The sequence below is a fragment of the Oncorhynchus mykiss genome, chromosome 22 (assembly GCF_057628025.1).
Source record: "Oncorhynchus mykiss isolate SJ-2025 chromosome 22, ASM5762802v1, whole genome shotgun sequence".
NCBI lineage: Eukaryota > Metazoa > Chordata > Actinopteri > Salmoniformes > Salmonidae > Oncorhynchus > Oncorhynchus mykiss.
In genome coordinates this window covers 42,487,573-42,513,899 of record NC_143043.1, presented here as the reverse complement: position 1 = coordinate 42,513,899, position 26,327 = coordinate 42,487,573, and the positions used below count along the sequence as shown (strand labels likewise).

General features: G+C 41.9%; 1 protein-coding gene and 1 long non-coding RNA gene across 2 annotated transcripts in view; both read right to left on the bottom strand.

Moving 5' to 3' along the window:
• The window catches only part of LOC110501815 (nebulin-like), a 102,963-nt gene extending 85,008 nt beyond the window's left edge, over positions 1 to 17,955 (bottom strand). Inside the window, 14 exon segments of the mRNA XM_090216100.1 lie at positions 222 to 326; positions 511 to 618; positions 2,446 to 2,547; positions 3,202 to 3,318; positions 3,921 to 4,028; positions 4,150 to 4,254; positions 6,236 to 6,340; positions 7,062 to 7,166; positions 7,336 to 7,545; positions 7,689 to 7,796; positions 8,045 to 8,155; positions 9,643 to 9,714; positions 15,885 to 15,971; positions 17,172 to 17,955. Coding sequence (XP_090072226.1) covers positions 222 to 326; positions 511 to 618; positions 2,446 to 2,547; positions 3,202 to 3,318; positions 3,921 to 4,028; positions 4,150 to 4,254; positions 6,236 to 6,340; positions 7,062 to 7,166; positions 7,336 to 7,545; positions 7,689 to 7,796; positions 8,045 to 8,155; positions 9,643 to 9,714; positions 15,885 to 15,944 — 1,416 coding nt within the window. The 5' untranslated portion in view covers positions 15,945 to 15,971; positions 17,172 to 17,955.
• A 2,684-nt stretch (positions 17,956 to 20,639) lies between these two features.
• LOC149972864 (uncharacterized) lies at positions 20,640 to 24,069 on the bottom strand. Its single transcript, XR_016490634.1, has 2 exons — positions 21,084 to 24,069; positions 20,640 to 20,882 (listed from the first exon to the last, which is right to left on the bottom strand). It is a non-coding gene; the product is annotated as an uncharacterized LOC149972864 (long non-coding RNA).
• Between the last annotated feature and the right edge of the window lie 2,258 nt (positions 24,070 to 26,327).

The window sequence follows — 26,327 nt, the reverse complement described above, 5'->3', positions numbered from 1 at the left end:
TTGCATTGTGCATAAGAACAGCCCTTGGCCATGGTATATTGGCCATATACCTCATCCCCTCATGATATATTTAAGCAATAATGCACATCAATACCAAGAACAAAATGAAGACAATGTTAACCAAAATCAAATAATTCTGTCAATCTAATGTTCAATGGAAAGGTCTTGTCCATGCTCATCATACTGCAACTGACTGGTTCTAGTTTCCACCATTTCCTTACATCTTTACACTGGGCAACTTTCTTATGAGCTTCATATTCTGGGGACATGGTTTGAGGAAAGAAACATCTTGTCTTGATGTCCTCATAATCAGCTTTGTAGTTTTGCTGAAAAGACAAAAGAAAAGACTGTTACTTTCTAATCATTCAGAGTGAACTGACCTGTTGTACAGTAAAAATACAATGCATGGATCCCAAATGACACCCTTAACAGAGGAGAAAACAAGACAAAACCAATGTTTTACTCTTAACCATATAATAGAGGAGAAAACAAGACAAAACCACTACTTACTTCGCTCTTGATCTCCTCCATTTTCTTGCAGTGTTGTGTGTAGATATCCTCATAGCTGCCAATATAGTGGCCCTTCACCTCGTTCTCATACTTGTCTTTATAATGTGCCTGTGAGGGGGGACGGAAGAAGTACACATGAATCCATGTAAGATCCATTTGCCTCAAACAATACAGTTGAAGTCGGAAATTTACATACACCTTAGCCAAATACATTTAAACTCAGTTTTCACAATTCCTGACATTTATTCTTAGTAAACATTCCCTGTCTTAGGTCAGTTAGGATTACCACTTTATTTTAAGAATGTGAAATGTCAGAATAATAGTAGAGAGAATGATTTATTTCAGCTTTTATTTCTTTCATCACATTCCCAGTGGGTCAGAAGTTTACATACACTAAATTAGTATTTGGTAGCATTGCCTTTAAATTGTTTAACTTGGGTCAAACATTTCGGGTAGCCTTCCACAAGCTTCCCACAATAAGTTGGGTGAATTTTGGAACATTCCTCCTGACAGAGCTGGTGTAACTGAGTCAGGTTTGTAGGCCTTTCTCGCACACGCCTTTTCAGTTCTGCCCACAAATTTTCTATGGGATAGAGGTCGGGGCTTTGTGATGGCCACTCCAATACCTTGACCCTGTTGTCCTTAAGCCATTTTGCCACAACTTTGGAATTATGCTTTGGGTCATTGTCCATTTGGAAGACCCATTTGTGACCAAGCTTTAACTTCCTGACTCACGTCTTGAGATGTTGCTTCAATATATCCACAGAATTTTCCTCCCTCATGATGCCATCTATTTTGTGAAGTGCACCAGTCCCTCCTGCAGCAAAGCACCCCCACAACATGATGCTTTCACCCCCGTGCTTCACGGTTGGGATGGTGTTCTTCGGCTTGAAAGCCTCCCCCTTTTTCCTCCAAACATGACGATGGTCATTATGGCCAATCAGTTCTATTTTTGTTTCATCAGACCAGAGGACATTTCTCCAAAAAGTACGATCTTTGTCCCCATGTGCAGTTGCAAACCGTAGTCTGGCTTTTTTATTGCGGTTTTGGAGCAGTGGCTTCTTCCTTACTGAGCGGCCTTTCAGGTTATGTCGATATAGGACAGTTTTACTGTGGATATAGATACTTCTGTACCTATTTCCTCCAGCATCTTCACAAGGTCCTTTGCTGTTGTTCTGGGATTGATTTGCACTTTTCGCACCAAAGTACGTTCATCTCAAGGAGACAGAACGCGTCTCCTTCCTGAGCGGTATGACAGCTGCGTGGTCCCATGGTGTTTATACTTGCGTACTATTGTTTGTACAGATGAACGTGGTACATTCAGGTGTTTGAGAATTTCTCCCAAGGATGAACCAGACTTGTGGAGGTCTACAATCTTTTTCTGCGGTCTTGGCTGATTTCTTTTGATTTTACTGTGATGTCAAGCAGAGGCACTGAGTTTGAAGGTAGTCCTTGAAATACATCCACAGGTACACCTCCAAATGACTCAAATGATGTCAATTAGCCTATCAGAAGCTTCTAAAGCCATGACATAATTTTCTGGAATTTTCCAAGCTGTGATAAAGGCACAGTCAACTTAGTGTATGTAAACTTCTGACCCACTGGAATTGTGATACAGTGAATTATAAGTGAAATAATTTGTCTGTAAACAATTGTTGGAAAAATGACTTGTGTCATGCACAAAGTAGATGTCCTAACCAACTTGCCAAAACTACAGTTTGTTAACAAGAAATGTGTGGAGTGGTTGAAAAACAAGTTTTAATGACTCCAACCTAAGTGTATGTAAACTTCCGACTTCAACTGTACAATGAATAAAGGAAATCCACTTTGAAAGTTCAGTTAAGCTTGTTGCTGCCATTCTTACGGTACAATGATTTGTTGAGCAATTAAAACATTCAAAACATTATCAACAACATCAGTGAAGGGAATACTCACGTCACTGAACTGTTGTACAACAGAGTCCATCTTGAACTTGGGCGTGTCACAGTAGTTGATACTTGACCCCCTCGATTTCTCATAGCTGGCCTTGTAGACTTTCTGCAAAGGTAGTGATCAGAGGAGAAATGTTGAACAGAAAATAATGACACTAAAACTAGAGTTTTATATCTCAAATACAAATCAAAGTTATTTGGCTTTCAATCGATGAACTTCTTCAAAAGGATCTTATATCCAAATATAAGGTTCTGTGAATAGCTACAGTAATTCTTAACACAAATTGATAGTGAGTGACTAGTAACTAAGTAGACTCATTAAAGTAGTGCTTGGGGTCATGTTACACCTCCAGTCGGTTAACTATAGTATACAGGCATCCACGTTGTCAGAATTATCCCCAGTAATATGATGATTAAGTTAAAGGGGGTTCCCCATTACTCACCGTTACCACTTAACTAGTGGGAATCTGCTGTTAAAACCGTTACCTTGTCTAACAAACTGCCAACTGTCTAGCTAAAAGTGTACTAATAAACACTATACAAGCTAATTTGAAACAGGAGTAGCGACTGCTGAGAAAGGAGATGAAAGATATCTGTTGTAATCAGCTAGAACATGGGATGGGATACTGAATGGTTTTCTGTAACTAATGACTGCCTCTCGTGGAAGAGACGTGATTGTTTAGCTTGCTGTATCTTCTCTCTATTTCAGTATGACACCTGTTTGGACCAATGGTTCAGTCTCCCCGACTTGGACACTTACGTCACTCAAGATGGTGCCAGCGTATCTCAGCTGCCTGAGCAGAGGGTTGTCTGTGGCTGGGAGAACGTTGTAGTCAGCTACCGATTTGCTGTTCTCGTAATCCTTCTTGTATTTGATCTGAGGAGAGGAAAACGGGCACAAGTCAATACATGATGTGTTAATTTTACTGTGATAAAGCGATTCATGGAAAGGTTAATACGATTACTCATCACCATAGCAGATTTTGGATTGACATGTCAGCATGCGTTGGTATGTGAATGAAGCCACGGTGTGAAGAGTGTTTACATTTGATTGATAAGTGCTAAGAAACAGTGACTCCTTCACGAAAGCTAGAGTTTTGTTACTAGCTACGGCATAGCCTAAATGTCTTTCAACTACTGTCTGACAAGACAACTATTTGTAATTTATCTGAGTACGGAACATGTGTGGACACATCCTGATGTCTGCGTGACAAAAGAGTCATGGTTTTGACTGACGCTCTGTTCAGACAAGGTCACAGGTCAACCCAGTGTGTCTATCTGCCTGCAGCCGCATCAGATGGATCTATAAAAATACACTCACTTACCCTGCTTCCTTTCTCTGAGAGAAGCAGTAGGCTGTTTGGTTGGTTGATTAGCTAGTTGGTTTGATGTGTGTGTGTGTGTGTACGTGAGTGTGTTTTTGTGTGTGTGTCGTGTGTGTGTTCTCCTTTATGTCCCTCTGAGGGCTTATAGACTCACCGAGCTAGCAGCGTGACCAGCCTTCTTGTGCTGTTTGTATTCTGGCGTCTCGGTTTGCATAAAATTGATTTGGTCTTTTATGTCTTCATACGCAGCCGTGTACATTTTCTGAATTGAAAAAAGACAAATGGATTAAATATAGATATTAAATGTGTTATGATTTGATGAACACAATGTTATGTCACTATGCCAATAACTAATCATATGCTACACGATAGTGGGCTCTTACATTGCTAAGGTTGTCCATAGCTACCCTGGCAACAGCCACCTCAATGTAGGGCGTCTCACACCAGTGGCCCTTGACGTTCTTGTTGTAGTCCTCATGGTACTTGAGCTGCAAGATAAAGGCAAGGAAAAGTCAGACATTGGGGTAATTTAGAATAAGAAGAACTGAAGCTTTGCCTCAATAACTACAGTAAGAAGAATTAAAGCTTTGCCTCAATAACTACAGTAAGAAGAATTAAAGCTTTGCCTCAATAACTACAGTAAGAAGAACTAAAGCTTTGCCTCAATAACTACAATAAGAAGAATTAAAGCTTTGCCTCAATAACTACAATAAGAAGAACTGAAGCTTTGCCTCAATAACTACAATAAGAAGAATTAAAGCTTTGCCTCAATAACTACAGTAATAAGAACTGAATCTTTGCCTCAATAACTACAGTAAGAAGAACTGAAGCTTTGCCCCAATAACTACAGCACAAATATGGTAAGAAACAATCAAGAAAGACAACAAATATTATCAGTCAAAATGTTCCTTAAAAAATAATTCTAAACAAAATTATACGTTGCTCCCTTTCTGTGTCCAGAACAGGGCTGCTGCCCTGCAGTAATATCATGGAGCAGGTGCCAGTTATCCCTTTCTGTGTCCAGAACAGGGCTGCTGCCCTCCAGTAATATCATGGAGCAGGTGCCAGTTATCCCTTTCTGTGTCCAGAACAGGGCTGCTGCCCTCCAGTAATATCATGGAGCAGGTGCCAGTTATCCCTTTCTGTGTCCAGAACAGGGCTGCTGCCCTCCAGTAATATCATGGAGCAGGTGCCAGTTATCCCTTTCTGTGTCCAGAACAGGGCTGCTGCCCTCCAGTAATATCATGGAGCAGGTGACAGTTATCCCTTTCTGTGTCCAGAACAGGGCTGCTGCCCTCCAGTAATATCATGGAGCAGGTGCCAGTTATCCCTTTCTGTGTCCAGAACAGGGCTGCTGCCCTCCAGTAATATCATGGAGCAGGTGCCAGTTATCCCTTTCTGTGTCCAGAACAGGGCTGCTCCCCTCCAGTAATATCATGGAGCAGGTGCCAGTTATCCCTTTCTGTGTCCAGAACAGGGCTGCTGCCCTCCAGTAATATCATGGAGCAGGTGCCAGTTATCCCTTTCTGTGTCCAGAACAGGGCTGCTCCCCTCCAGTAATATCATGGAGCAGGTGCCAGTTATCCCTTTCTGTGTCCAGAACAGGGCTGCTGCCCTCCAGTAATATCATGGAGCAGGTGCCAGTTATCCCTTTCTGTGTCCAGAACAGGGCTGCTGCCCTCCAGTAATATCATGGAGCAGGTGCCAGTTATCCCTTTCTGTGTCCAGAACAGGGCTGCTGCCCTCCAGTAATATCATGGAGCAGGTGCCAGTTATCCCTTTCTGTGTCCAGAACAGGGCTGCTGCCCTCCAGTAATATCATGGAGCAGGTGCCAGTTATCCCCTTCTGTGTCCAGAACAGGGCTGCTGCCCTCCAGTAATATCATGGAGCAGGTGCCAGTTATCCCCTTCTGTGTCCAGAACAGGGCTGCTGCCCTCCAGTAATATCATGGAGCAGGTGCCAGTTATCCCTTTCTGTGTCCAGAACAGGGCTGCTGCCCTCCAGTAATATCATGGAGCAGGTGCCAGTTATCCCTTTCTGTGTCCAGAACAGGGCTGCTGCCCTCCAGTAATATCATGGAGCAGGTGCCAGTTATCCCTTTCTGTCTCCCAGGGACAAGGACAGCAGGGCTGGGGACGGCAGGGCTGGGGACGGCAGGGCTGGGGACGGCAGGGCTGGGGACGGCAGGGCTGGGGACGGCAGGGCTGGGGACGGCAGGGCTTGGAGAGGGACTTGGAGGGATGTGAGACTTCACCCATGCCAAGCAGTTACTGACAGCACCCCTGCCCTCTCTGTCAGGACTCGATAGCTGAGGGCTATGATACATTTCAACATGATAATGTTGTCAAGGATGATGAGTGACTGATGGATACAATGACAGAAAAGCCATTGTCGATGAATGGTGATGTGTGTGTGTGTGTGTGTGTGCGTGTGTGTGTGTGTGTGTGTGTGTGTGTGGAAGCACTTACGTCACTGCGCTGTTCAAAATTTTTCTTGGCCTGCTCCATATCATTAGGGACAGCCAGAGATGTGTACTTTGCCGTTCGCTCAGCATGCCCCTTCTTGTACAGGATCTGCCGAGTAGGGTTGAAACAGAACAGAATGGTGAGATGAACAGAATATTGAAATGAACAGAATGGTGACAGGAACTGAATGATGAGATGAACAGAGTAGGAGAGAAACAGAACAGAGTAGGAGAAAAACAGAACAGAATGGTGAGATGGACCTCTATTTCATGGTTATTGGACACAGAGATAGGGTATTGGATAAATTGGATAAACAAATGAACTGGATCAGTGGAAACCTGAAGCTCACTTTAAATAAAGAGCGAAAGCAGTGACCATTTTAATTGCATCCTATTTATCTGCTCAAAGGAAATGGTTCCATATAGGACATCTGAGTAACAGAAAACTACAAGCTCAGAGAGAAAAAATAGAGGGTTTAAAAGGTGGGTGTACTGTACTTTTCTGAAGTGTGATTGATGTAGGGCGCCTTTCTGCGATGTGAGCAATTAATTGTTCTAAGTGAATTACAAAGAGAACCACCACACTCATGGCTCAGCCAACGGACTGACTGACTGACGCAGAGACTGTATTCTGGGAATATTGTTGTTTAGGAGGATATTTATGATTGACAACAGTTAGTCAGAGTAAGAAATGTTGTTAAGTCAAACATAACTATCTTAATCTCTGATACAACTGATCTAATAACACTGATATTAACTTGTAATTACTAGTAAACGTGTAGTTAAGAATATAATACAATACAATATATGTTTGTAGTTGCTGTACTCACATCACTGAGGACCTCCTGTGCCTTGGCCACCCTGCGCAGCTCTGGAGAATCGCTGTAAGGATAGCACATGGTCTTGTCCTCATCCCATTGCTCCGTGTACAGTTTCTGATCACACAGAAAAATAAAATGACAAGTTAGCTTGCCTTTTTAGATCCCTTTTTAGCTACCAAGTTAGCTACCTTTTTTTGAGTAAAATGTAATCTTAATTGAGTAATCTACATATAAAATATTGTTATAATCTCATACGACTGAGTAGGGTTCAGTATGACGATACCTTGCTGTAGTTGGCAGCGTTCTTCACAGCCAGGACAAGTTCCGGGGCATCAGGGGGCAGCAGGTACCTGTCCTTTGTCTCATCCCACTTGGCCCTGTACAGAACCTTGCTGATCAGCTCAGAGACATGCTTGACATGGGCGATCTCTCTAGCCTCTCCATCATACAAACTGGTACACCTGACCTTATTGCCCTCCATGCGGTACTTCACCTGGTAGGGGCAATGAGTCAAGTGTTAGAAAATAAAATAAAGTTGTTGTTTAAACAAAAAAAATTGCAAAATTGACTGAGACTGAGATATATGATATCTATCAGAAAAGTGGACAGAATAGAAGAGAATGGAGGCCTCCATACCTCAGACAGCTGCTCCTGAGCCTTCTTGATCCTCATCATCTCAGGGGTGTCAGCCGTGATGGCATAGGGTTTCCCCTTAGCCTTGTCATAGGCATGACGGTACTTGTTCTGTTAGGGACACATAGGTACATCATAACATCATAATCAAACTCTGATGAGCCAGAACAACAGTGTGGGGGGGGGGGGGGAGCAATCACCTGGGTTGTGTTCATTATGCTATAAACTGATAAAAACTGACAGAAACAGAGAAGGTACTACTTGGACTTGTCCAATAAGAAACACAAACTTTCCGTTTCAAAACGTTTTGCTACGTCTTGCCCTAATGAACATGACCTGGTTGACCTGGGCTTGCTTACGTAGGAGAACAAGTCCAGCATCTTCTGGCTGTGGGCCAAGTAAGGAGTCATGAACTTGGAGGTGTCCACCTTAACCTTCTTCCTGACCACTCTCCTCGCAGGAACGCCAGGCTGGGAAATAGAAGACAGGATGTTAGTTGCGTGACCGTTGTTCCTTAATGATAGGAAACCAGGCCAGAGGTATACATCCACTTCCAACTTACAATCCACTTACAAAGGCTAGTGACACAATACAGAGAGATCAGAAACAAGATGGAATCATGACTACTGTAACAACGGAAGAATAGTACTAGGTAGGTATAATATAAATACATGGGTAAACAAGTGCTAGAACAGGCCGTGTATATAATAACATTTATAGCATCGAAAAATTATTTAGAATTACATTTTGACTATCATAAGACTCTTACAAAACTTGTCACACTTGTGTGTGAAAGCAACAATGGCTTAGGCTACTTCATGCTACTCTGCAACCAAGTGCACTTACTTACAAGAATTCAATACAATGGTTAACAAAAAAAGGATAACTTAAGTTACAAATTGTGTTTTTTCACCCTATCATGTGGGCCCAGTTGTTCAAAAGTTATCTATCTGGATTTCGCCTATAGGATAGGATTAACTGCATAGAAATCGAATGAATAGAACGAGAGTCCCCATTGAAGTCAATTATTTGTCCATTCTATTCATTGTATTTCAATTAATTTAATCCTAAATCCAGATAGATAGCTTTTGAAAAACTGGGCCCATTACAGGGAATGATTAGAGAACTACACTGAGTACACCAAATATTAGGAACACCTTCCTAATATTGAGTTGGCTAGGTTAAGGTGTTGTAGGGACAGAGGATAGGACATATTATCAAGGGTACAGGAAAGTACAGGAACTGAGGGAAAGGGACTGAATGAGGGAAAGGAAATGAGAATGAATGAAGGAAAGGAGACTGAAAGAAAGGAAATGAAAAGAGACTGAATGAAACAAAGGAAATGAAAGGAAATGAGACTGAAAGCAAATGAAAGGAAAGGAGACTGAATGAAGGAAAGGAGACTGAATGAAGGAAAGGAGACTGATCCAAGGAAATGAAAGGAGTCTGAACCAAGGAAATGAAAGGAAAGGAGACTGAATGAAGGAAATTATAGGAGACTGAGAAAATAAAAGGGACTGGCCATGAATGAGCCAGTGGACAAAAGCAGTGTTGGGCATAGCAAGACACACAGTTTCACAGTTGACCGACTGCATGCATCACTTAGCAACACCGGGCTATATGAGGGCTATTTCATCTATCACTCAATAGCCTTAGGGCCATCTGAGGACAATTAACATGAAGTCGTGATTTGTGAATTACCCAAACAATCGCCTTTTTGTTTGGGAACTCACTTTTGGAATGGCAAAAAAAAATATTCCTCGACTTGAGTAAATTGTGAATTATTGTTAAACAAGGGAGTTTGTTTAATAATCCACGGGGCCACAAACACATGGCTTTTTAAACAGTATCCTTTCTTGTAGAGTGCCTTTCCTTCGTTGGTGGAATAACCCTCATGGCATGCAAGTACCCAGCATGATGAACTGCTGGTGCTGTTTATTTCACTGTTGTCTTCTACCTGATGAGTTACCGCTGCTGCCCGAGATGTGGTCTGGTGAGAGGTGGTCGAAGTCACCGTCTCCTCAAAATACTATAAATATAGGAACAATTCGCAGGTTTCAAAATCGCCATTACAAGTAAAAGGAAGACATACTGTTTTACAAATGTTTTGCATTGAGGTTTTCTCCTAGTTCTGTTGCAATAATACCCTGATCTCTGACCAGTGGTGGAACAAGCACCCAGTTGTCACACTTCAGTAAAAGTAAAGATACCTTAATAGAAAATGACTCAAGTAAAAGTTAAAGTCACCCAGTAAAATACTACTTGAGTAAAAGTCTAAAAGTATCAAAAGTAAAAGTATAAATTATTTCAAATTCCTCAGACCAGGGATTTTATTTTGATTCGTGAGTGAATTGGACAATTTTTCTGTCCTGATATGACATTAAAAATGTAACGAGTACTTTCGGTGTCAAGGAAAATGTAGGGAGTAAAAAGTACAATATTTTATTTAGGAATGTAGTGAATTAAAAATAAAAGTAGTCAAAAATATGAATAGTTAAGTAAAGTACAAAAAACTACTTAAGTAGTACTTTCAAATACAGTGCCTTGCGAAAGTATTCCGCCCCCTTGAACTTTGCGACCTTTTGCCACATTTCAGGCTTCAAACATAAAGATATAAAACTGTATTTTTTTGTGAAGAATCAACAACAAGTGGGACACAATCATGAAGTGGAACGACATTTATTGGATATTTCAAACTTTTTTAACAAATCAAAAACTGAAAGATTGGGCGTGCAAAATTATTCAGCCCCTTTACTTTCAGTGCAGCAAACTCTCTCCAGAAGTTCAGTGAGGATCTCTGAATGATCCAATGTTGACCTAAATGACTAATGATGATAAATACAATCCACCTGTGTGTAATCAAGTCTCCATATAAATGCACCTGCACTGTGATAGTCTCAGAGGTCCGTTAAAAGCGCAGAGAGCATCATGAAGAACAAGGAACACACCAGGCAGGTCCGAGATACTGTTGTGAAGAAGTTTAAAGCCGGATTTGGATACAAAAAGATTTCCCAAGCTTTAAACATCCCAAGGAGCACTGTGCAAGCGATAATATTGAAATGGAAGGAGTATCAGACCACTGCAAATCTACCAAGCCCTGGCCGTCCCTCTAAACTTTCAGCTCATACAAGGAGAAGACTGATCAGAGATGCAGCCAAGAGGCCCATGATCACTCTGGATGAACTGCAGAGATCTACAGCTGAGATGGGAGACTCTGTCCATAGGACAACAATCAGTCGTATATTGCACAAATCTGGCCTTTATGGAAGAGTGGCAAGAAGAAAGACATTTCTTAAAGATATCCATAAAAAGTGTCGTTTGAAGTTTGCCACAAGCCACCTGGGTGCTCTGGTCAGATGAAAACAAAATTGAACTTTTTGGCAACAATGCAAAACGTTATGTTTGGCGTAAAAGCAACACAGCTCATCACCCCGAACACTGTCAAACATGGTGGTGGCAGCATCATGGTTTGGGCCTGCTTTTCTTCAGCAGGGACAGGGAAGATGGTTAAAATTGATGGGAAGATGGATGGAGCCAAATACAGGACCATTCTGGAAGAAAACCTGATGGAGTCTGCAAAAGACCTGAGACTGGGACGGAGATTTGTCTTCCAACAAGACAATGATCCAAAACATAAAGCAAAATCTACAATGGAATGGTTCAAAAATAAACATATCCAGGTGTTAGAATGGCCAAGTCAAAGTCCAGACCTGAATCCAATCGAGAATCTGTGGAAAGAACTGAAAACTGCTGTTCACAAATGCTCTCCATCCAACCTCACTGAGCTGTTTTGCAAGGAGGAATGGGAAAAAATGTCAGTCTCTCGATGTGCAAAACTGATAGAGACATACCCCAAGCGACTTACAGCTGTAATCGCAGCAAAAGGTGGCGCTACAAAGTATTAACTTAAGGGGGCTGAATAATTTTGCACGCCCAATTTTTCAGTTTTTGATTTGTTAAAAAAGTTTGAAATATCCAATAAATGTCGTTCCACTTCATGATTGTGTCCCACTTGTTGTTGATTCTTCACAAAAAAATACAGTTTTGTATCTTTATGTTTGAAGCCTGAAATGTGGCAAAAGGTCACAAAGTTCAAGGGGGCCGAATACTTTCGCAAGGCACTGTATCTTTTACATAAGTACGTCACACCACTGTCACTGACACAGTCAGTTAGCCTTTTATACGGGAAACAACACTGACACAGTCAGTTAGCCTTTTATACGGGAAACAACACTGACACAGTCAGTTAGCCTTTTATACGGGAAACAACACCGACACAGTCAGTTAGCCTTTTATACGGGAAACAACACTGACACAGTCAGTTAGCCTTTTATACGGGAAACAACACTGACACAGTCAGTTAGCCTTTTCTACGGGAAACAACACTGACACAGTCAGTTAGCCTTTTATACGGGAAACAACACTGACTTAATACTCATCTGCACTGTTGCCACAATTATCTGGTTATAGAAGCTAAGTCAAATATGCTGCATTAACGTTTAAAGTTCAGCTACAGTCTTTGATAATTACCAGAATGATATAGTAATTACATTCACTATAATGTAATAAAAAGTCCCATGTATCCCAGATCTCACCAGTGACTTTAAAGGTTTCCTTTTGGAGCCTGGAATATGCTGTGATTACTGAACAGTGTAATGAAGCCCCTATTCCAGGGGGAAAGAGGAGCAGGAGCCTATAATAGCAACTGACTGACTGACTCTCTGTCTGCCTGACTTCTGCATCTGCCTGACAGAGCCCTCTGACCAGACCTGGGTTCAAATACGATTTGAAATAATTTGTAATAATTTAGCTTGTCTTGACAGAGCTTGTCTGGCACAATGGAAACAATAGAACATTTGCAAAATGACAAACTCTGGCATTTTTCAAAAATGATGTGAAAGATTAGAATGTGAAATATAGTATTTGCAGTGAACCCAGGTCTGACCAACAGAACCCTCTGACCGACCATCCCTGGGAACATAGACACCCTCACAAGACCTCACTGGCTATTTATGTTGGTTATTACATTTACAAGTCCATATGTGAATATCAACAAGACAGATAAAACTCTTTTAATATTTAGAGATTATACTAATAAATATCCTACAATCAGTTTCAATCGGAGCAGCATACTGTACTAAACTAAAATCATTCCAAACATATAGCCTGTGTCTAACTTGAACTAGGATTAAATTGTAGCCAGTGATCTGTGAGTTGAGAGTGACAGTACCTTGAACTCTAACAGTCATCTCAAACATCTCAAATGCAACATCTGTTTGTGCTATCTTGCAAGGAGTTGGATCAGGTTAAGATTCTCCTACTGCTACAGAGCTGCTACAGAGCCTAGATCTGCGTTCCTCCTCTAGCTAGGTGCAGGTTGGCTGTCGGTTTCTCAAGACTTGTACCGCCTAAGCACATTCTAAATTGAAGTTAGCCGACCCTGGGCTACTGGTGATACTGCCATGTGATTTAAAACAGGCAGCACAACCCTTCTCACCATCCTCCCGCTCCCTCCCTCCCTGCCTGCCTGTCTGCCATAGATGTCCACAGCTAAATTTGTATCTCCAGTGCTGTGCTGTCCAGAGAGTTTTTAACAGCCACAGCTCAGAGCTTAGAGTCAATGTTTCTCACACTGGGAGAACAATATACTGTGAAATGTTCTCAAAATTGATTAACGTCAAGAGAGAAAAGTAGCATAGCATAAGACTATTAGGCTGAGTACCAGTCTCTTTAGCTAGCATTCCACTTCTTGCCACTCCTTGTCTTTGTCACATGACATGGAGTACAGCGAGAGGATTAGCTAAAGCGACTGGTACCCAGGCTATAAAACCATGTATTACTATCTTGAGGAAGTGCTTTCGTTAAATGCTGAATATTAAATACTACTATACTAATATATTAATAACCACTTACTAACCATAATGAAATATCAACAAACAATTATACAAAAACAAAAAAATGGGGGTGCTCTCAGAGAATGAAAGGGAAAATTACAGTAATTGTTTTATAGATTAAATGACAGAACGTATTTCCAAATGCAACAATAAAAGATCAGAAGTTTCTTCCACATCTTCAATAAGAAGAAATGATTCTGATTCCCCTATAAGTTATCAACAACATTAAGTTTAGATGAATACGAGGCTAACTTTTAGACAAATACGAGCCTAACTTAAATCCTATTTCACCAGGAAATAAAATATGACATTATTAGTCTTCTACTTTCAAGCTCTGGCACAGAGTGGACCATCACGAAGAAATAAGAATAAAAAGACTTCCTTAAAAACTTGGATAGACTATGTGGATTATGGTGATACTACACAATGGCCAGAACTGCCAGCTAAACGGCTCAAAATATATTTTATTGCACATTCTTGCAGAAAGGCACAGTATTATCTCACTGATACCATCTACAGTATCTCCCAAAAAACTTTGGTCACTTCCAACAAAATGGCGGCTCCCCAAGCTTGCAGGTCTTCCATCAATCCATCATTCTTCTGAATGGAACATCACAACATTACTACACCTTTTACATCAATGGTGTAAGAAATGTTCTAGATTAAGAATCTTCCATTGAGGCATCTGCTGTGCAGTGTAACCTAATGTGAATTTACAGTATCTGCAGGAATGTCAGCAATGTCTTCACACTGGCTGTTGTGTAACAGCCCATAGCTGTCTGGGAGTCTTTAGGATAAGGTGGTTGGTCAGGTAAAGTGTACTTATACTACATGTATCAACTACCAAGTTAAAGGTGCAATATTCAGAAACTGCTCCGCCATTTCCTGGTTTCTAAAATTCTAATAGCTCGCCTAATTTCAGTTTATCTGACAAAACAAGCAGTCATTGCGTAGAGTATCTTTGTAACATCGAAACTGCTGTGAAATATGTTTTCTATAACCACAAATATTTTATGTTCAGCTGTTTGAAGCTGGTGTTCAAAACCGAAAGTAAAGGACACAAAAATGAAGCTTAAGAATGGGAAGCATAGAGATAGCGCACATAGAACAGATCTACTGCTTCTTAGACCTGTTTTCAATGAGAATGACATATCTGGAGCTCACATTTCTATGTGAATTTGGTCTGGTTGCACAAAAAGTTATGTAGCTTTAAAGGAGAAGTTTTCCCATTTTGAACTTTGCACTGCTTAAAACCGTTTTTTATCTATATCTATATTTTAGTTTAAAAATAAAATCATTTCTGGGTAACAATTAAGTGCCTTACTGTGATTGATTTAACTTAAAAAGGTGAAAACATATATATAATTCCTAGCAAAGAGACATTTCTCAAGCAAGAATTGCGCTAGGACTGTCTGGGAGTGGTCTGAGTGGGGAGGGGAAACTGAACATTTATTGGCAGAGAGGTTAAGAACTGACATTATTATTGATGATTTAACTAATTTACCGCCTGTTGATGCCACCAGGCATCAACAGGCGATAAACTTTATCCCACCAAAGCAGACAGAAATTTCAGGCAGTATTTTCAAACAGCTTTTACACTAAAGGGGCACTATCATAATTTAAACAATTTCACAGTAATATTCCAACCTCATTCTGTGAACATATATATATATAAGTGCAATGGTCCTTGTAAGCAAAATGGTGTGATTGCTTTTTATGCTCATAACTGGGCTTTAAAATGTCCAGGAAAAGAGGAAAGTGGCAGGGGTTTTGATTTTAATGGCTGGTCTGATTTACAGTTCTATGGTCTGTACAGTGTTGGCCAGGGCATGTCTCTAGCTAGCTAGCATATAAGGAGATGGGTGTTCTACTGAAACAGGATCTAACCCTCCTCACAGCTCAGAGATGCCTGGCCTCCTGAATTGCTGACTGGGGTGGTATCAAAAGTAAGTTTACTATTCATAGGGACTGAGTAAAGCTGGCCACTGAATCTGCAGACCCACCAGTACAGGGGCCAGAGAAGCCCAGTGGAGCCATATAACTCTGACCTAAGAACAAAGAGGGTTTGGAACAGGGTCGAGGTGCCAATTCCATGACAATCAGGTCAAGTCAGGAAGTAACTAAACTGACATTCTGATTCCATTTCCAATTTTCCTTGACTGATTTGGAATAGAATTGACCCCAAGACCAGTTTGGAGGGCCCACAAGGCCTAACCCCGCACCCCTCTGATTCAAAGACGTTGGGTTAAATGCAGAAGACAACTATGGTATGTTGTGTCGATCTTGTGAGAAAATATTTACTTACCTCTTCCTCGAAAATCTCCTCTTCCTCAAACTCGTCCTCAAATTCTTCATTCTCATCCATGATGATGCAGTTTTAGGGGTTGTCTACCTGAAACACACAACAATCATTTGATTTCTCAATGAAGCGCCTCCCAGTAAACTATGGTACACAATGTGTCTTTACCAGAGGCTGCAGGACAACATTAGCATAATAAGAACCTGCCTTGCCGTGGCTTTTTAAGCCAAACCACCAAAGTCAAAGACAGAATATGGACAAAACCCTCTAACAAAGTCTGTCACACAAAGTGTGTAACATGATATTCTGATATTTCTTAATCTCTTGTATCTTCGTCTTCTTTTGTCATCGTTTTGTTTTGGGATTATTTGTGTATTAGCACTGCTGGAGCTAGAAACCAAGCATTTCGTTGCACCTGCTTTAACATCTGCTAATCTGTGTAGGCAACAAATAAACTTTGATTTGATTGTAACATGTACACACAATAATGCCAGAATGCCAACCAATGCAATATGCTGTACCCCAGTTAAGACTCCTGTAGTATTTCCAGTGACTTTAGAGTAAAGGAAGCTGCTGACTTGCCGTCCACTAGAGCCCCAAACTGATATTCCACTTTGCGTTTTGCCTTCAAACCTAGACAAATACTATTCAAAATTCCCAGTCGGATAAAGATCAGGCAGAGCTAAAAGGTGTGACCACGGGCCAAGTTGCACTGGACTGCTTTTCACAGGCCTATAGGCTTTGTTGAGGGTTCGACACCCAAAACCCCCTCTAGAGCAGTCCTGCGCCTCCTGGCTGAAGGGTTGGCACAGCTGTCCTCATATCGCTCCAGCTATTTGTCATGTAAGCTAACGCCTCTCTGCCTGATTGGCTGGCTTTGTTTAGCTAACGGCGCTCCAATGCCTTCTGAGGCTGCAGGTTAAATATAGGACAGCTGTACTAACTACCCTTTTTTAGCGCTCCACTCCCAAACTCTTCACATAAAAAAATATTTCCATCAACAATGACTTGAAACCAGAAGCAGAAGAGGTTGGGGAAAATGCCACCAACTTGTGGGTGTTCCATTGTTCCATTGACAGCCCTGTTGGTCTCTGGAGGTCCACTACTCTGAGACTCCTTCAACCAGGACACAGACCTGGGCTTATTCCTTGATTAACTAACTCCAAACAATCCACTGGAGCAGCAGAAGACAGATTGTACCAAAAAAAGTCCCAAACAAAGGCCATGCAGAGGGTATTCTGCAGCGGTAGGAAGAAAGGAAAGAAATATGTTCAGTTAATTTTTTTTGCTTACCAGTTTACTTTATAGTCAAATCGTTTCCCAAGCCACCAAAGAGCCTCCCCAACTTCCCTCCACAGAGACGATGGGCGACAGCTCACAGGTGCAGCGGCACCCCGGTTATCATGTGGTCCAAACAGCCAATCAGAGGGCAGCGCTCTCAGGTTTCAAAATCTAAATATACCTAAGTGATCCCTTCAGAAAGGAGCACCTGTTCAGTAAATGTATCAGAGAGAAATAGATACAACTATGCGGAAGAGAAGGGGTTGGGGTAGAGAGGGAAGAGAAATCAAGAGAAAACCCCAACTACCTTCCCACCTAAGGGCTAATGGGAGGTGATCGCCACTGGTTTGGGGGTGATGTCAGTGGGGACACTCTTGCAGGGGTAGTGAGCTCTAGGTTATTTCAGAGTAGGAGTGCTAATCTAGGATCCAATTTGCACTTTAGATGATACTTAATGTGATTATAATATGGACAGGAAGGACCTCATTCTAAATCAGTACTCCTTCTCTGAGATGCTTGATACATAAGCCGCCTGGGGAGACTGGTACTGATAGTTCAGGTAAGGGTACTGCATACTGACTGACTGTATGCAGGAGACTCTCTGACTGAGATCATGTGTTAATTGACCCTGGTCACAGGGATGTTTGGTGTCTGGAACAGGGTCAAAGCCAGAATGGGCCACTGGATTTAATGGGAAGGGAATCAAACCGTTGACCTGCTTTTCCACCACCAACCCTAAATAAATACGCACCATAAATAAAAAACATAGCAACTGAGCCCTCGATGTGATGATATCCTGAAAAAAAAAATGATTACGTGTTACTCATGACATACTTCTAGAGTGAGCTCAGCAGGAGAACTAAAGGTTAGATCAGGCACCAATCAAGCTGATATGACATTACCCTGTTATGGTTTGTGGTGTCAAGCCATCTCCATTTTTCCAACAGTTTCCCTCAATCTTTGTGTTCTTGAATGTCTCTCCTAGTCTCACCCCTGCTTTCCTTCATCTGCACTGACCTGAAAACACAGGATATATGATATGTTGGATGCCCATCGGGTATCTTCTTTTACTTGTCCAGTCAAAGCCACTTTAGACAACATATCTACAGCCTAACTGGGAGGGGCGGGGCCTTGGTCTTCACTGTGAATGCAACAGCTTGTTATTGAGACCCAGAGCTTTGAGATGAGTCAAAGTTTTGAGTTGACCCCGTGGATTGACAGATGCTCACTGACTAAGGCGCTAACTACTTAGCCTAACACACAGCGTGACCAGAGGTGGAATTGAATGCCTTCTATCTACAGCTCTTCTGGGCTCTAGAACAGGCAGCTGCTGTCTGACCCATTCTACTGCATCTGACCTGACTGACTGAAGGATATAAAAAGTATTCAGAGACGTAAATAAAAAATACAGCAGGGGACTATTTCCAGCTACAGTGGAAGTACATGTACAGTGGGGGGGGTGTGATGTGAGAGTGATACAGCATTCCCTTGGAGAAAAAAACAACCTCTACTGAAGTTGGTTATGTCGACAGTATATAAATAAGTTCATAGAAAAGGTATAGTACATGTATTGTACCTCATGAGGCCTTGTTTTACGTCAGTTGGCGTCACTCCTATGCAGTGGTGATTTTAGCATTTTGGTGGGGCAAAAATAAAAAAACAAGTGGGATGCATGCCAGCAAATCCACTACACAACACAACAACACTAAACAATATATTAATTGCACTATAACGGTGACAATCAGTGCCCACAAACTGTTAGGGCCTACATAAAGCTGTCCCAACAGCAGGCTCAACATCTTACCACTGCTACACCTGGCTATCAGGAGGAGCCTTGTCTGGCAGAAAAACAGTTCACGCACTCATTTACTGCCTTTAAAAAAAACATAGCTCATGTGGCTGATTTGCTTAAACAAATGTGGTTTCTAAAGAAAATTGAGATTTACAAACTATGACATAAGGGGATGACAAGTGGATAAGAGGCAATCTGTAATTTAGATTAAGACATTAATGAGCGAGCTAGGACGGACGTAGTCAATATAACTATTTGTTTAGCACTTTTGAAATGTACAGTGACCGAATTCAGAACATGGGCCGCTCTTACATTGTTCTCCATGTACACCAAGTCAGAACTGTAGGATAAATAAAGAGGGCATATACAGTAAGCAGACAATGAAAGCTCTTACAATATTTGATGATTAGATTTCTCTAAAACAGGTTATAGGCTACGGATGCACCACCAAGTCAGAAAAGTAGGCAAAAATAAATAGATCAAATTATTATGGTGAGGCACATGGACTACTAACATCTTACTACACAACATACACTTAGTATTCATTTCTTAGCTACAGTATACATATCCCCCTAGCATATTACATCATTTATGCAGCAGCATACAATACATTTTTGGACTCACCTTGTTGTGCTGTGCTCACTTGAAAAGGAAGGTGGAGCGTCGGTCCTTCGTGGGAAAATTTTGTCATTAAAGTCTGGCATTCTCTGGATTTATGGTGCTTTCAAAACACCTGGGAACCCGGAAAAAAACAAGGTTGAATCATGATGACGTCATCGATCTTCAGGTCGTAACTCTAGAAAAAGGCTGGATTTACAATTCCGAGATGGATGATCATTCAAAACTTATTTTCCCAGTCAGAGCTCGTTTATTACAGACTTCCCAGTTGTCTTGAACTCACTGAAGTCACGTTTTTGCAGTTCCGAGTTAACAGCTGTTTTGAGCACGACACAAATCAGGCTTTATTGACAGCATGGCCAATGTTGAATATTTATCATTTTAAATTTGGAAAAGAGACCCTTAATCCCAGATTTGTGACCACACAGCCACTCCACTGAATAGCAGGCTAGTGATTGCTTTGTAATGCTTGCTGTTAGCCACTGTCACTGATTCCTTCCAAACCACTCATTGTTGAATTTGTGATTTCCAACTTGTGGTGTAATGTTTATTTCCAATGGCCGATGAGCACTACTGTACATATTATGTTATTTGACGTCATTTTATTTGTGGCCAATAACCTTGAGCCTTCTTGGATGGGCACTTCTAATGTAGCTCTGTGGAAGCATAGATGGCTCCCGAGTGGCACAGCGTTCTAAAGGCACTGCATCTCAATGCAAGAGGCGTCCCTACAGTCCCTGGTTTGAATCCAGGCTGTATCACAATAGGGCGGCACACAATTATCCCAGCGTCGTCCAGGTTTGGCCCGAATAGGCCGTCATTGTAAATAAGAATTTGTTCTTAACTGACTCACCTAGTTAAATAAAGGTTAAAATGAAAACAAGGGGCTATAATTTTCTAGCTCTACATTTAGACTTGGTGGTGACGAAGTGTCTCCTTGAGTGACAGAACAGTGAGCCAATCCCGGTATTTTCTGCTGACTTACCCCACTACCACAGAAAGCACTAAGCTAGGCTGAAACACCTGCATTTTGGAGCTGCCTTACTCAAGAAAACAAAAAAGAGACCATGTTTGTATGCGGCTTTATTAACTCAATGATATATATATATATATATATATATATATTTTACATTGTTTACAAACTGATATGTGACATGTATTAATGCCAAAATAACATGCAAAACAGGAAAGCCCCCCCCCCCCCCAAAAAATAAAGATAATATTTTATTTATTTTTTGCTAAAAATGTGGGGCTCAAAACAGTTGGGGCCCTGCCCCATGACGGGTCGCCACTGCTCCTACACGACTCTCGATCTGACATAAAACAAAAAATATATATATTATTAGGATCCACATTGGTTTACTTCATGGGGTTCAAACACGATTTGTTTAAATTACATCACAAACACATTATTACACCACTAATCTACCACTACACATCTACAATACGTGTATAATACCACAATACAACAATTTTACAACAAAATGCCTCCTGAGGTTTATTCATACATCTACCTTTCTGTTGCCCCTCCGTTGCCCCTCTGGCTCTGCCTGCGTCTTTGGCTGGGTTGAGGTATGTGACATCCTCCACAGGAGAAGGGAGCTGCAGTAGCCTGAGTGACAGGCACAGCTGAGTCTTCTTTGCCTCACACTGCGTCTCTCTCTGGTCTGAAAGCAGTAATCTCAGCACTCAGTGGTCTGTAATGCACTGGATCAATGCTTGTTAGCAACATCGCTGCAGTTTGTCAAGTATGAGAAATAAAAATTAACAATAAAAAGTAACACAATAAGAATAACAATAATGAGGCAATATGCAGGGGGTACTGGTACCGAGTCAGTATGAGGGGGTACAGGCTAGTTGAGGTAGTCTGTACATGTAGGTGATAGCGAAGTGACTATGCATAGGTAACAAACAAACAGCGGTGTCCATTGGCGATTTTATGAATTGTTCAGCAGTCTTATTGCTTGGGGGTAGAAGCTGTTGAGGAGCCTTTTGGTCCTAGACTTGGCGCTCCGTTACCGCTTGCCGTGAGGTAGCAGAGAAAACAGTCTATAACTTGGGTGACTGGAGTCTCTGACAATTTTATGGGCTTTCCTCTGACACTGCCTATTATATAGGTCCTGGATGGTAGGGAGCTTGGCCCCAGTGATGTACTGGGAGCTTGGCCCCAGTGATGTACTGGGCCATTCGCATTACCCTCTGTAGCACCTTCAAATCAAATCAAATGTATTTATATAGCCCTTCGTACATCAGCTGATATCTCAAAGTGCTATACAGAAACCCAGCCTAAAACCCCAAGCAGAAAGCAATGCAGGTGTAGAAGCACGGTGGCTAGGAAAAACTCCCTAGAAAGGCCAAAACCTAGGAAGAAACCTAGAGAGGAACCAGACTATGTGGGGTGGACAGTCCTCTTCTGGCTGTGCCGGGTGGAGATTATAACAGAACATGGCCAAGATGTTCAAATGTTCATAAATGACCAGCATGATCAAATAATAATAATCACAGGCAGAACAGTTTAAACAGGAGCAGCAGCACGGCCAGGTGGACTGGGGACAGCAAGGAGTCATCATGTCAGGTAGTCCTGAGGCATGGTCCTAGGGCTCAGGTCCTCCGAGAGAGAGAAAGAAAGAGAGAAAGAGAGAATTAGAGAGAGCATACTTAAATTCACACAGGACACCGGATAGGACAGGAGAAGTACTCCAGATATAACAAACTGACCCTAGCCCCCCGACACATAAACTACTGCAGCATAAAGGCTGAGGAGGCTGAGACAGGAGGGGTCAGGAGACACCGTAGCCCCATCCGATGACAACCCCGGACAGGGCCAAACAGGAAGGATATAACCCCACCTACTTTGCCAAAGCACAGCCCCCACACCACTAGAGGGATATCTTAAACCACCAATTTACCATCCTGAGACAAGTCAGAGTATAGCCCACAACCCAAGCTTAATAACTCAACATGTTATACACATTGTCTACAGTTTGTTGTCATTTATCTGCATTGGAGACAGCTACGGCATCCTTTATCAGACAAGGCCTAGAATCAAATCAAATCAAACTTTATTTGTCACATGCGCTGAATACAGCAAGCAGAGACTTTACTTACACACCCTTTACCAACAGTGCAGTTCAAGAAGAAGAAACTATCTACCAAGTAGACTAAAATAAAAATTAACAATAAAAAGTAACACAATAAGAATAACAATAATGAGTCAATATGTAGGGGTTACTGGTACCGAGTCAGTATGAGGGGTTACAGGCTAGTTGAGGTAGTCTGTACATGTAGGTGGGGGCGAAGTGCTGAGCAGTTGCCATACTCTCAATGGTGCAGCTGTAGAACCTTTTGAGGATCTGCGGACCCATGCCAAATATTTTTTGTTGTGCCCTCTTCACGACTGTCTTGGTATGTTTGGACCATGAAAGTTTCTTTGGTGATGTGAACACCAAGGAACTTGAAACTCTTGACCCTCTCCACTACAGCCCCGTCGATGTTAACCTGTTGAGTTTAGGGGGCCGTATTTTGATGTTTGGATGAAAAACGTACCCAAATTAAACTGCCTATTTCTCAGGCCCAGAAGCTAGAATATGCATATAATTGTCAGATTAGGATAGAAAACACTCTAAAGTTTCCAAAACTGTCAAAATATTATCTGAGTATAACAGAACTGATATTGCAGGCAAAAACCTGAGGAAAATCCAACTAGGAAGTGCCTCTTATTTTGAAAGCTCCCTGTTCCATTGCATGTCTTCCCTCCATTTAAAGGGATATCAACCAGAGTCCTTTTCCTATGGCTTCCACATGGTCTGAACAGTCTTTAGACATAGTTTCAGGCTTTTATTCCGAAAAATTAGCAAGAAAGATCCCATCTCGTCAGTGGATGGCTGGGTGCCAGCAGCGTGGAGCAGATATTTTCTCTCTCACTCCTATTGAAAAAGCTAAGGTCCGGTTGAAATATTATCGATTATATATTGTAAAAACAACCTGAGGATTGATTATAAAAAACTTTGACATGATTCTACGAACTTTACGGATACTATTTGCAATTTTCGTATTTTTTTAAATCTGATATGCCAGGTGGATTAACAACAACCTAAACTGTGTTTTGCTATATTGCACTTGTGATTTCATGAAAATTAAATATTTTTAGTCATTTAATTTGAATTTGGCACTCTGCAATTCAGCGGATGTTGATGAAAATGATCCCGCTAACGGGATGGGTGCATCAATAAGTTTTTATTGGAGGCCTGTTCGGCCCACCTTTTCCTGTAGTCCACGATTAACTCCTTTGTCTTGCTCACATAGAGGGAGAGGTTGTAGTCCTGGCACCACACTGCCAGTTCTCTGACCTCCTCCCTATAGCCCGTCTCATCGTTGTCGGTGATCAGGCCTACCACTATTGTGTCGTCAGCAAACTTAATGATGGTGTTGGAGTTGTGTTTGGCCACACAGTCGTGGATGAACAGGGAATAGAGGAGGGGACTAAGTACACACCCCTGAGGGGCCCCAGCATTCTGGATCGTGCATGCTTCAGTGTTGCTTGCCTTGAAGGGAGCATAAAAGGCATTTAGCGCGTCTGGTAGGCTCCCGTCACTGGGAAGCTCGCATCTGGGTTTCCCTTTGTAGTCCGTAATAGTTTTCAAGCACTGCCACATCCGACGAGCATCAGAGCCGCTGTAGTAGGATTCAATCTTAATCCTGTATTGACGCTTTTCTTGTTTGATGGTTCGTCTGAGGGCATAGCGGGATTTCTTATAAGTGTCTGGATTAGACTCCCGCTCCTTGAAAGCGGCAGCTCTAGCCTTTAGCTCAATGCGGATGTTGCCTGTAATCCATGGCTTCTGGTTGGGATATGTACGTACAGTCACTGTGGGGACTGCATAAGATACATGTTATAGCGCAATTGACATTCAACGCCTTGATCAGACCAGTATCATTGCAGCAATGCTGCGTCAAACTTTTCTCATTATGCAATTCCTGCCTGGTCTCATAGACTAAATGTAACATAGTAAACATATATCCAGGACACCCTAAATTACACTGACCAAAAATATAACTGCAACATGCAACAATTTAAAAGAGTTTACTGAGTTACAGTTAACAAGAAATCAGTAAATTTAAATGAATTAATTAGGCCCTATTCTAAGGATGTAAAGACATGACTGGGAATACAGATATACTACATGACCAAAAGTATGTGGACACCTGCTCGTTGAACATCTCATTCCAAAATCATGGACATTATTATGGAGTTGGTCCCCCCTTTACTGCTATAACAGCCTCCACTTTTCTGGGAAGGCTTTCCACTAGATGTTGGAGCATTGCTGCAGGGATGTGTTTGATGGGGTTGGGGTCAGGGCTCTGTACAGGCCTGTCAATTTAGTCATCACTGATCTCGATAAACCATTTCCGTATGGACCTCACTTTGTGCACGGGAGCATTGTCATGCTGAAACAGGAAGGGCCTTCCCCAAACTGTTGCCACAAAGTCGGAAGCACAGAATCGTCTAGCATGCCATTGTGTGCTGTGACGTTAAGATTTCTTATCGGCAGACTCAACAGCTTTGGTTTCTCAAATGACTGCCTCGACTGGTTCACCAACTACTTCTCTGATAGAGTTCAGTGTGTCAAATCAGAGGGCCTGTTGTCCGGACCTCTGGCAGTCTCTATGGGGGTGCCACAGGGTTCAATTCTCGGGCCGACTTTCTTCTCTGTATATATCAATGATGTCGCTCTTGCTGCTGGTGATTCTTTGATCCACCTCTACGCAGACAACAGCATTCTGTATACCTCTGGCCCTTCTTTGGACACTGTGTTAACTAAGACGAGCTTCAATGCCTCCAACTGCAAGGTAAACTAAATGCATGCTCTTCAACCGATCGCTGCCCGCACCTGCCCGCCCATCCGGTTCAGACTTTGAATATGTGGACAACTACAAATACCTAGGTGTCTGGTTAGACTGTAAACTCTCCTTCCAGACTCACATCAAACATCTCCAATCCAAAATTAAATCTAGAATCGGCTTCCTATTTCGCAACAAAGCATCCTTCACTCATGCTGCCAAACATACCCTTGTAAAACTGACCATCCTACTGATCCTTGACTGATCCATCATCCTTTGGTGATGTCATTTACAAAATAGCCTCCAAAACTCTACTTAAAAAATTGGATGTATCACAGTGCCATCCATTTCGTCACCAAAGCCCAATATACCACCCACCACTGTGACCTGTACGCTCTTGTTGGCTGGCCCCTCGCTTCATACTCGACGCCAAACCCACTGGCTCCAGGTCATCTACAAGTCTCTGCTAGGTAAAGCCCCGCTTTATCTCAGCTCACTGGTCACGAGAAAGTTATTATCAATGGAATTGAACAATCAATCAATAGCTTTGACCAGTCCCCGAGGTTTGTAAGACCATGGGTATAATAATAATTAGGCAAAGACTCAGCTTTGTGCAAAAGGTTTATTCAGAGAACGTTCTAAAGTCCATTATACAAAAGACATCAATTTTATAGCTGCGCACATACTTCCACACAAACAGTAGGTATCCTACTCACATACTTCCACACAAACAGTAGATATCTTAATCACATACTTCCACACAAACAGTAGGTATCCTATGCACATACATCCACACAAACAGTAGGTATCCTACCCACATACTTCCACACAAACAGTAGGTATCCTACGCACATACATCCACACAAACAGTAGGTATCCTACGCACATACATCCACACAAACAGTAGGTGAGTTTTA